This window comes from Myotis yumanensis, unplaced genomic scaffold, assembly GCF_028538775.1.
Source record: "Myotis yumanensis isolate MYYU_CA2020_CCGP unplaced genomic scaffold, mMyoYum1.0.hap1 SCAF_2, whole genome shotgun sequence".
In the NCBI taxonomy this organism is placed as follows: Eukaryota; Metazoa; Chordata; class Mammalia; order Chiroptera; family Vespertilionidae; genus Myotis; species Myotis yumanensis.
Genome location: NW_027223753.1, coordinates 27921228 through 27933054, shown reverse-complemented (window position 1 = coordinate 27933054; position 11827 = coordinate 27921228). Strand labels below are relative to the sequence as shown.

At 49.4% G+C, this 11827-nt stretch overlaps 1 protein-coding gene across 1 annotated transcript in view; it reads right to left on the bottom strand.

The window, feature by feature from the left end:
• Positions 1–6050: 6050 nt before the first annotated feature.
• EIF2B3 (eukaryotic translation initiation factor 2B subunit gamma) overlaps positions 6051–11827 on the bottom strand; it is a 93925-nt gene continuing 88148 nt past the window's right edge. The window contains exon 12 of the mRNA XM_070404887.1: positions 6051–6210. Within this exon, the coding sequence (XP_070260988.1) occupies positions 6158–6210 (53 nt within the window). The 3' untranslated portion in view covers positions 6051–6157. The remainder of the gene's footprint in view (positions 6211–11827) is intronic.

Here is an 11827-nt window from a genome sequence, read left to right as displayed (position 1 = left end):
TCTGGGAGCCCCCATAGGCTGGTCTGATCCCCCTGTACCGCGGGACCCCGCGTTGGGATTCAGCGGGACGGCCCGGGCGCGGGGCGTGGGAGAGGGTCGGGGGCAGGCGCGCCGCGGGGGCCGTGACCCAGAGGCGTGCGAGGCGGAATGAGTCCCGCGTGCCCGCAGAGCTGCAGCCCGCGACGCCCGCGCGGCTCGAGGTGGCGACCGCAGTGCCGAGGAAGCGTCTGTAGCCCCAGAAAAAGGGCGAGGGCAGGGGCGACGCTCTCCCATTGGCTGAGGGGCCGGCAAATTACCCAGATCCGCGCGGCCCGGATCTGCTGCTAGGCAACGGCGCCGCGGGGGGTAGCGCCGGAGACCACCCAGGCAGGGCCACCCCTCGCCTGGCCTCGCCTCTCCGCCTGCCCCGGGGGCCCTGGGAGGAGGAGGGAGGGAGATCCCGGAGAGCGAGGCGCTGGCCAAGTGAAGTAGGGAAAGGCCGATGCTGAGAAAGGCAAGACACAAACCCTTCTTTCCACGCTCCTCTGTCTCCAGTCTTGCCCCATTCAGTCCCCTCTTTGCACCGAGGCCAGTCGTCTCTCTCAAAAGCAAGTCTAACTCCAAAACACAAAGCCCACTTGGAGCCCAGCGCTCAGCATGATCTAGCCGTTTCTCCTCCCATCGCTTCTTCACACCCATCCCGTGTTTCCCCCAGCCCCGCAGAGCCACATGGAATTTCCTAAAAGCACCGCCTTGCGTTGCTGCCTTTGTACATGTCGTGGCAGACAACCTTCAAAACTGAACGTGCGTCAGCCACCTCTCTTTGAAGCCTTCCTCCATTCCCTCCTCCCCCCGACAGTTGGCTTCTCCCTTTGCACTCCTTATAGCACTCAACTTACGTATTTATTATTGCATTTGTGATAATTCATGTACTTGAAAGTCTGCCTCCCTCACAAGACGATAAGTAGGTGCTCAATAATTGTTGAGTGAGTCACTGAGAGTTGTGGAAATCAGGGTGGAAAGGCCTGGAAACAGGAAATAGTCCCTTTATTAAACTTTCATCAACTATCCCATCTGAGAGTGCTGCTCCTGCCAGGTTCCTGACTCGATTAACCATGACTGCAGAGGAGGGTAAAATCAGTATTCTAAAGTTTGGGAAAAAGAATCTCCAATAAATTCATTACTCAAACACAATTACTACTATCTCCGGCCAATTTCTTGGTCGGTTCTTCTAGACTTGTTTATCATTACATCATAAATATATTTGGTGTTACTACACAGTCTTTGTATCAACCATTTGGAGAAGGTCCTTAGGACAGATTCCCAGAAGTGGGGGTGTTGGGGTTGGGTCTTGTTACAGATTGCCAAACTGCTTTCTGAAAACTTGTGTCAATTACCATCAGCTCCAGAGCCTGGGGAAGGGAATCTTTAGGCTGAGGGGGTGAACAGCTAACAGGTTTGTGGCTTCCACTGGTCCATTCATGTAGCAAAATGCCTATGGCACATTTTGATGCTATTGGCCAAGTAGTAACTACACATTAAAAGCAGCATATGTTCATAGCACTTTCTTCCTCCCTGTCATGGAGCAGTGGGTGGGTCCTGTTCTGGATAAAAACAGTATGCCCTGAGCCATTCTCTGGAAAGGGAAACAGCCCCTGAAGGAGGCTGAATGGGCCTCTGCATTGTTCATGGGCTACAGCCAAAGATGGGTATGGCTGGGTGTCACCAGGACTGCAAGTGGAGAAAATTTGCTGTAAGTAGCTCTTGAGACCTCCTTCCTTCTAATCAGCCTCTGCAAGACATAAGGTCCATGGAGAAATAGATTTGTAATTGCCTGGGCCTTGGGACTCTGCTTCCACAGCAGGCCCACCATTGCTAACAACTGTGGCGAAGGCCAGCATGTTCATGGGTGCTCCCAGGGTAGGGCCTACCTTGTAGTTCAAAGACCAGAGTGGGAGAAATCAGTTTGGAGTTCCAGCCATTCCCACCTAGAGCCTAGAGCTCTCTGGCTACCGAAATGACTTTCTTCTCCCCAACCAAGTGATTTCCTGAGTGCAGCAGAGCTCAGCCAGGGCGAGCTAAAGCACAGACCCCAGGGAACAGGAAGGGAAGTAGAAGCGCACCTCTTCTCTCTAAAAGCAGCCCGCTCCCCAGTAGAACAGCCTGGGTCACTGTCACTTCTATTGGACCTAGGCATGGGTTCAGGGCTCAAACTAAAGAAGTTGTGCCAAGAATAACAAGAGAAAAGCAATCTAATTAAATTCATTATTACCAAGGAATGAATCTAATTACTGATTAATGAGACCAACATCCCTCAGGGTTTCTTATGTGTCCTTTGCTAAACTCGGGGGTGGCAGAGTATTTGCTTTTTGGATGTTCATAGCGTAAGGGGGAGCTAGAATCCTCAGGGAGGTTTCCAGGAGTGAGGAACTGGATCAGAAGTGGGAGGATGACTGGATCTAAAGGAAGGGGTGATTCAAGATCTGAATCTTCAATTTACTGGCTGTGAGATACTGGGTAAGTCACATAATCTTTGACATTGACATAAGGATTAAATGAGGTAATATATATGGCCAGGAAATGGGAGTGATCTCTCTCTCTTTATATCACACACACACACACACACACACACACACACACACACACGTTGAGTCGTTGAGTGAAGTGTGGCTTCAGGGTAGGGTCCATGTGGGAGAAGCCAGGGCAGAGAGTGTACATTTGGCACTCCCCCAAGCTTCTCACTCACTATGCTGTGGGCTGGCTTCTGTTATCTGGGCCAGGCAGAGTCAATGACCTTGAGGTGTGGAGGGGCCCTGGCAATCCCTACTGACACCCATTACGTTTAGAGGCCAAGCCTGGGAATGTATGCCCCTTCCCAGTTGGTAGCTTTTGGTCAATTGTACCTGTCAAGTCTCTAGTGCCAGAGGCTGCAACCAGAGATCAGAGAATGCCTTTCACCTTGAGGGTGGGGGAAGGAGAGAGGCGAAGAATCCAAGGAGAATCTACCCATTTATCCATGGCAGAAAAGCCATGATGCAATCCTTCTGGGTGGTGGCAGACGGCTCAGGTCAAGGATAGGTCATCCTGGCCTCCAGGAGAATGTGTTCTCCTGCCCAGCCTTTCCCTGTCAGCTCCCTCATAGCTGAGCTTTCTAGACCTTCTATCTGGGTGGCCCTTCCCACACTCCTCTCCCCCTTCCTCAAACACATTTAACTATTTAGAATGCAGCATACAAAGGCCTGGCTTATGTACCTCCTTAGGGGTAGGGATGGCTATGAATAAAAAATGTATGCTCTCTGCAAATAGAAACAGCTTATGAACTAGGCTGTGCAGGCCACTGGATCGCTCTTGGGGCTCCAGGTAGAGACAACCCCTGTGTCCGTGCCCCCGCCCCCACCCCCACCCCCACCCCCCCCATGGATGGGATTGCAAAAGGAAGAATAATGTGGGGAAGGACTGGGAAGTGTAGCCTTGGTCTTGGAGGGCAACCTTGGCAGTCAATTCCCTTACAGGCTCAGGGAGCTCTTGCCAGCAGGTGAGGGGACAGTGGAGGAGAAATTCCTAGAGTGGTAGCCATCCATCAAATTTTGTCTGACCTGGCGGGGTCCCAGAGTCCTGTTCCTCCACACCTCCCCAGTCCTCCCTGATTTGGCACAGAAGGCCCCTTTCTTCCAGTTCCCGCATGGAGCATCGCTGGGAGAGGCAGGGCAGATCCTATCAACGCTTCCTGCCTGGCTCCCCTGGCTTCTGTCCCACGGAGAGGTGGCTGGCCCGTGGACATTCAGTTGTGCACTATATCTCAGACACACTCAAACCCTCTGTAGCTGCTGCCAAAAAGAAACAAAAACTGTCCCTGCCTTCCGGCAGACAAATAGAGCAAAGAGAAGAGAAATCAAAGCATCTTGGGCACCCGGCCAGTCCTGGAGTTACAGAGACAATAGCAGCAGTGTCCTGAGCTGGGGGCTGCTACCACCTGGGACTCAAACTCAGCAAGGCCTTCCCCTGGGGAGTCCTTGCCTAGTCTGTTTCCTGGAGTGGGGGGCTGCTCATGTGCTCAAGGGAAGGCAGAGGAGAGTTTTTCCTCTGATTGTCAGGGCTTCCAAGGGCTCAGTGGGGGAGATCGGGAAGAGATATGGGAAGGCTCTGGGACAGTTCAATCAATCCCTTCTCCTTCCCCATCCAACCCTCCCTCCAAACCGACCCAGCTCCATCCGTTTTTGTGGTCAAGGAGCAGTCTTCTGGCCTCTCGGACCACCCAAACCTCAAGGGTCAGAAAGCTCTGAGAGGTGACAAAACCTGAGAAAGGGCCCTAAAAAGTTACCTAGTCCAGCCCTGGACAGTGTTACTCAGTGGTCAGAGCACGGGCCTGTGCACCAAAGGATCGCGGGTTTGCTTCCTGGCCAAGGGTGTTCAAGTCAGGGCATGTAAGGGAGGCAACCAATTGATGTGTCTCTCTCACATTGATGTTTCTCTCTCTCTCTCTCTCTCTCTCTCTCTCTCTCTCTCTCTCTCTCCTCCCTTCTACTCTATATGAAAATCAATGGGAAAAAATATCCTCAGGTGAGGATTAACAACAAAATATTACCCAGTCCAACCTTCCCAGTTTGCAGATGGGGAAACTCAGGGGCAGAAGAGAGGCAGTGATTTGGCCAAAGCCAAACAGCATTACAGAGCGGGGAGGTCTTCCTCCATCCAGGCCAGGACTGTCTTCAGCATCATCTGGGCCCCACAAATGTAATTTCAGTGCCAAAGGGGACCATTCTGGGCGCCACCACAGCTCTTTATTCCCACTTCTGCTGCAGTTAATCCAACCACTGGGCCACTTCTGCTGGGCCATTTCGGCACACTTTCAGGAACCTTGTCCGACCTGAAAGTGGGAAGAATGTGAAGCTCTAGAGCTCCCAAGAAGGCTGGTGGAGGTGGAGCTCCCCCAGGGAAGGAATGCTCTTTTACTCAGCCTCTCACAAGTTCAAGGAGAACAACACTAAGATTCAGGCACGATTACTCAAATTAACTTGAGAGACTTCAGATTTTTGAAGCAATGTAGAAACCAGTCTGTTTATAATTACTGCCACCCACAGTGAGCACATCAAGAGAAACCTTTACTTTGTTAATTCCAGGAGGTGAAATCTCACCCCAGGAACCACTTTTATCTTCCACCAAACTCCTGCAGGTTGTAAAAGCAGTACAGGGAGCGGCAAGAGCAGAGTGTCCGAGTTTGGGAGTGGGGTGGTGAAGGGAAGGTGGCTAGGACTCCAGAAGAGCTGTGAGTATGGAAATCTCATCTCTCAATTATCAGAAGCAGGAGCGTCTGTATAATTAGGGAGTAGGGAGTGCACCTGGAGAAGAGTCAGAAGGTTTTCAAACCATGATATAGTTTCCTGGCTCTTCCTCACCAGGTTGAACAGACCTCATTAAGGGGAGGTGGAAAAGGGTCTGGCTCTCAGACCATGGCTTTCTTTTATTGCTCTTGTTGCCACTAAAACCGGTGAGGATATTGATGGCCAGGCAGGGGCTGCCTTCTGCTTGCTTTAAGGGTCTCTAAGGGACAATAGTTGAGCTGGAGAAACTGGCTACAGGCTGTGAGGGTAGGGAGGGAATGACAGGGGTTGGAGACTGAGGCTGGGGGTGGGGTCATGGCAGGGGCTGGGAATCTGTGTGGCAGGTAGTATGGGGGCAGAGTGGTAAGTCCTGGGCTGAGGGTCAGGGGCCAGGCTGCCCAAATCAGCAGCTGTAGAGGGAGCACGACATGCAGAGATGGCACTGCCAGCAGCTAGGCCTATGGGCCAGGGACTGAAGTACTTCCAGATCCTTTCAGGAGGGATATGCTTTTATGGACGAGACTAGATCAGCCAGTGAGAAAGCAGTCCTCCTAGGAGCTTCCCATTGGGGAGCTGCTGCCCCTGCCTGTAGCTTCCGTACACAGGTACATGGGAGCTAGGCCATTGTGTCCTACTTCATTCTACACACTGGTTCTAGACGGTCTTTACCACATGATGCATGAGCACACACTGGAGCCCCCCACCCCGGCCCAATGTGAGCGTGGCACTACTCTATAAGACTCCAGCATGCCTGTGGGAGCCCTTCTTTATTGGGAAATAAATACAGTCAAACAGGTGGGCCAGCCAACATCTGTAGTTCTGGGGGCCAAGAGGAAGGCGTCTGACTTGCTCAGAACTCAGATCTCCATGAGCTGGTCATTCCCCACGATCACCTCATTTACTCGTTTGGCTACAAAAGAAAAGGAAAAGTTTGTTTGAGAACTGTCAGCAAAAGATGTCATCTTAAACCCAATTACTTTTAATTCTGTGTTCATAAACATTTATTCCTCTCCCAAGTGGCTCTGCTCTTGAGAAGCTCTTGGAAATACAACTTGCCAAAGGAGGACAGCATCTTCCCACACAGCAGGAGGGTCTGCTCTATGCACCTGGCTTTCAGGGAGACTGCACAGGAGGGGAAGGAGCAGGGTCTTAAAGGATGAATAGAGTTTTCTCAGGCAGTGTATCAAAGGGAAGGCACTCCAGGCCACTAGAACAACATGAGTGAAAACATAAACATGTAGGAAAGGAAAACATGAAATACTGTGGCGTGGCCTGGGGATAGGAAATAGGGGAAGAGTGAGGAGAAATGAGACTAAATGGTTAAATGGAGATATCCAAAGGAATATGCCTCATCTGTAATATGGAAATAATAGCATCAACTGTATAGGGTTGTTGCGAGGACTCAATGAGTTAAAGAATCATTGAGTGCTCCATAAATAGTGGCCGTTGTTATTTTCATCGAGTCCAAGCCCATAAGCCCCTCCATGACCTGACTCTTGCTACCTCTTTAGCTCCATCTTCCACCTATGAGCATCTAGACAGCAAGAGGCAAGTCTTATTCATCTTTATAGATACCCTCCTAGAGCCTAGAATACAGTAGGCAGTAACTCTTTGTTGAATGTGTGGGTTTTTGGGGGGTTAAGTGAGAGTATAGATGTAGGGGAAAAACCCCCACATGTATAGAAGAGAAGGCCTCCAATCTCCTTCACAAAGAGAATTTAATTGACACGCCTGGTGCAGTAGAGCAACGGTGCTTGGGGATCCTGAATCCTCAGGCCTATTTCTTTAACTTACTCCAGTGGGAAGAGAAACCTAGGTCTACGTCTTTCACAAAGTTTGCTGTTACGGCACCGCATTGGACAGGGCAATCTCCTGTGAGAAGAAAAGGACAGGAAAGAGAGGAAGGAAAGGTAACAGCGCAGGAAAGGGAAGAGCTTGAGTCATACAGACTTGAATTCTAATTTGACTTTGAGCAAACTGTTCCAGTCTTTGGGCTTTAGTTTCCTCACAAAGTTGTGGAGATTCAGTAGGATAATTGATGTAAAGAGCCCAGCATAGTGCTTTGATAAGTATTAAACAGACATTACAGAATGGGGCTGGGGCTGGTCTGTGTACTTGTGCCCTGGGAGGTGCTCCTTTTTGGACTTCAGTGAGAGGAATGGGGAGGAGACCCAGACAGTGCTCAGGCTGCCAGATTCCCTAGGGCTGGGCTGGTCTTGGAGTGTGACTGTCGATCAGGCTCCACCGTTGAGATAAGACTGACCAGAAAAGAACAAAGGAAATGCTGCTCTAGTTAGCTTCCTAGGGCACCTCCAAAGGCTCTACTTTACCCTTTATCCCTCTATAGCCACCAGTCAGCCTCATCTGCTTATATCCAGACTCTGACATTGCTCTTCCTTCATCCAGTCTCTTCTTCATCTCCAGGGACACTGGGCTGTTCTGAAGACAGTCCCAGTTCCAACTAACATTCTTCTTGGCCCTCAGTGCTCCAGACCAGAGGGGCTAATTATCTGCTTGGCTGGGGCAGACAAAGCTTTTTGTGCTCTGTCAGGCTCTAAACACCTGAACCTTCACAGGTTCGCCCTCCCTACTCTCCACTCTGCCCTCTGGTCTGCTCTTAGCCTGGGGGTAGGAGAAGAGAGAGACTAGATCTGGTATTTTTGGGGTTGATGTATTTTCATGGAGATTCAGTAAAGGTGGGGGGAACCTGTAGGGGAGCAACGAGCAGTTCTAGTTCTGCTTGGCCAGGGTCGGAAGCAGGCTCAGTACACACAATAGAAAAGTTCTGCGCTAGAATCAGGTTGGGAAGATCTCAAAGGTAAGAGTACAAGGGAGGATGGTAAGTTGGGGAAAAATCAATGGGATAGAAGGGAATGACAAGTCACCTATGAAGAGCTGCACTTCTGGGAAGCTAGGAAGGATTCCTATTAGCCAGGACCTGATCTATGCACCCATGAGGTCTACTTTCATGGCCAAAAGACTGATCACTGTGGTCACAGGGAAGAGACCCAAGTTTTCTCACTGACAGTGATAAGAGACTCAGAGTCTCATCAGTCTCCCAGGTTTTGACTTTGTTGGCTATGGCTTTCTACTGGCTTAAGCAGAAAGAAGGTCAAACTTGGTTACCAGGATTTTTGTCAGAAATAATCTCATTAACTGAGCATGATGGGGTTGGGTGAGAAAAGCTGGAATTGTTAGAGAATAGTTTGTTCTGGTAGTGTTAGAATAGGGTAGAGCCTGCCAGTGTGGCTCAGTGGTTGAATATCAACCAAGTACCAAGAGGTCTCTGCTCGATTCCTAGTTGGGGTACAGGCCTGGGTTGCGGGCTTGATCCCCAGTGGGGGGCATGCAGAAGCACAGGCAATCGATGAATTTTCTCTCTCTTCAATGTTTCTATCTCTCTCTTCCTTCCTCTCTCTCTAAATATCAATAAAAAAGCATATGAAAAATTAGAATAAGGTAGAGAGGCTTACACTGGGTTATGAGAGTCACATTTTTGGTAAAAGGCTGTTATAGATGTAGTGACTCTGATATACAAGTGATTGGAATTTGGAGAGGGGGCATTACTTAAGAGGATGAATGTTTTTTCCTGAAATCCCTCCATGTGAGGAAGACCAACTGGGGATTTTGCCATCTACTAAGCTCTTTGCTGGTGAAGACCTGAGTTATTGATGTTTGTCTGGGTCATCCATATTAACAGGTCTTGAGTGCGGCACTGATGGCTAGGAATTTGCTTTATCCATACAGTTCAGCCTCAAAGAAAAGTGATAGTGGGAACAGGTGATTGGCCAGAAGTCCTTGTAGCAGGATGGCCCTGTTAGATGCACAGGTCCCCCAGCATTGAGGACGGAGCAGAAAGTGTTGGGGTTCTCTACTTTAGAGTCTAGATAACTTCCCTGGTCACCTCTCCTTCAGGAGGACCAGTAAGGAGTCTCCTTGCTAAAAAACGGGCACAGAGTGTTAGTCAGTGTCAGAAAGCCCCCGAGACAATGAAGCAGCCCTGTGCTCCCCGATAGGAGATGCCTGCCTCAGGCCCTCAGTACCTGGCATTCATGCATTCTGCACATGGAATAAAAAGGGTCCCTAGCTGGTTTGGCTCAATGGATAGAGCGTCGGCCTGCGGACTGAAGGGTCCCGGGTTCGATTCCAGCCAAGGGCACATGCCTGGGTTGCGGGCTTGATCCCCAGTAGGGGACATGCAAGCGGCAGCCAATGATTCTCTCTTATCATTGATGTTTCTCTCTCTCTCCCTCCCTCCTTTCCTCTCTAAAATCAATAAAATATATTTTTTAAAAAAGGGTCCTTGAAACGTAAAAGGAAGGAGTACCATCACTTTGTTGGAAATGGGGAGGAGAAGCAGCAGAAACTGTGAAATTCCAGGTTCCAGCACACAAGAAAGGAGGGACCGCTAGGGTGCTGGCAAATGGAGTTCACTCATTCAAATAAGCCTATAGAGTAAACTCTTTTTAAAAACAACAAAAGGAAGCAGCTCCTGGCTCCAGGAGGGACTGAAAGAAGAAAGCGCTGGGGGATGTTTCTACTTTTTATTGAGCAGGAGATAGTTTACAAAGACAAAGAGGCAGGAAGGAGGTGGAAGAAACACTATGTGGGGGTCACAAACCCAAACAGAAGAGAACAAACCACAGAGAAATACAATGAGGAGCGGGGAGGGGACAGGATAACAAAGTAGCTCCACAGACCAGATGAACAGCGGACCCTTCCAAGGCCTTCCATGGAGTCAGAGAAAAGGCTGGGGTTCTGAATCCTATTTTAAAGAAACAACCAACAGGCCCCAGCTGTCCAAGAAACAAGTTTCTCTGAAACCTCAGGGTAGGCTCACATGTTGAGCAGGAGGAAAGAGCGAGGACCCGAGGTTCCTGAAGATTACAAAAAGCTTGTATATGAAGGCCAAATACATTTTTCCTATTGGTCTGGGAAAGGTGGACTAAAAGGAGAAACGGGGTATCATTGATCCAATTCTGCTGGGCAGGCCAGGAGTGGCTTCTTCCTTTTTTTTTTTAGAGAGAGAGAGAGAATGGAAAGGAGGGAGGAGAAGGACAGGAAGAGAGAGAGGGAGAGGGAGAGAAACATCAATGTGAATGAGACACATTGACTGGTTGCCTCCTGCATGGCGCCAGGGATCAAATCTGAAACCCAGGTATATGCTCTTGACTGGGAATAGAACCCATGACCCTTGTGGGTTGATGTTCTAAATACTGAGCACACCAGCCAGGGCTTCTTTGGCCTATTTTTTTTTAAATCCTCACCCGAGGATATTTTTCCATTGATTTTTTAGAGAGTGTAAGAGAGAGGGAAAGACGGAGAGAAATATCGATGTAAGAGATACACATCGATTGGTTGCCTCCTGCACAAGCCCAACCAGGGCCTGGGCTGGGGAGGAGCCTGCAACCAAGGTACATGCCCTTGACTGGAATCGAACCCCAGATCCTTTGGTCTGCAGGCCAACACTCTATCCACTGAGCAAAACTGGCTAGGGCTCCTTTGGCCTTTTTAAAGGGTACTGGCAATAATTCAGGCTGAAGACCCTGTTTTGTTATCTACTAGTTATGCACCTTGGGTAAATTTCACTTTTCAAAGTCTCAGTTTCCACTTCACCAAATGGGTCAATAACGAATCTTATTCAGAGGACTTCTGTAAGAATCCAGTAAGACAGTGAATGTGAGAACATTTTAAAGTTTTAAACAACAGTTATAGGCCCACAGCATTCCAGGGGGGCAGTGCCATCCATGTTTTCAGAGTTGGCGTTTCAGCTGCTGTCCAGCCCTCTTACCTGGGCTCATATCTGTGGTGCTGCTGCTGACCAACACTCCTGTTCAAAGGTTTTCTGGGGAGACACTGGGTGGAGTCTGTCTGCCAGTAATTGAACTACAAATACCGGCCTTCCTTGCAGCTAGAACATAGGCATATGACACTGGCTTGGCCTATCAGGTGCAGCCACCCCAAATCTTGGGCTGGAAACTAGTGATACAAAGAAGTAGGAACTAGGCAGCATCCACTTTGGAGTTGCTGGGTGGTTGGAGAGCTATTCCAGTGTTCAGTGAGATGGCAGCGGTGTCTACATCAGAATGGTTTGGGGTATAAATCTTTGCTATAATCCATTTTCTAAGCTTAATTTGGCAGCCATTGTAGAGCTGTGAACTAGTTTCTCTTCAATGAATTAAATTAAAAAAAAAATCCTCACCCGAGGAGATTTTTCCATTGATTTTTAGAGTGGAAGGGAGAAGGAGAGACACAGAGAGAAACATCAATGTGAGAGAGACACATGGATTGGTTACCCCACTCCTCCTCCACCCGCCCCCGCTGCAACCCTGTCGCATGCGCCCGACCAGAGCCGGGAATGGAGCCTGCAACTGAGGTACATGCCCTTAACCGGAATCGAACCGGGGACCCTTCAGTCTGCAGGCTGACGCTCTACCCACTGCGCCAAACCAGCTAGGGCTATGTTTTTAAAATATGTTTTTATTGATCTTTAGAGAGAGAGAAGTGATAGATAGAAACATCAATGA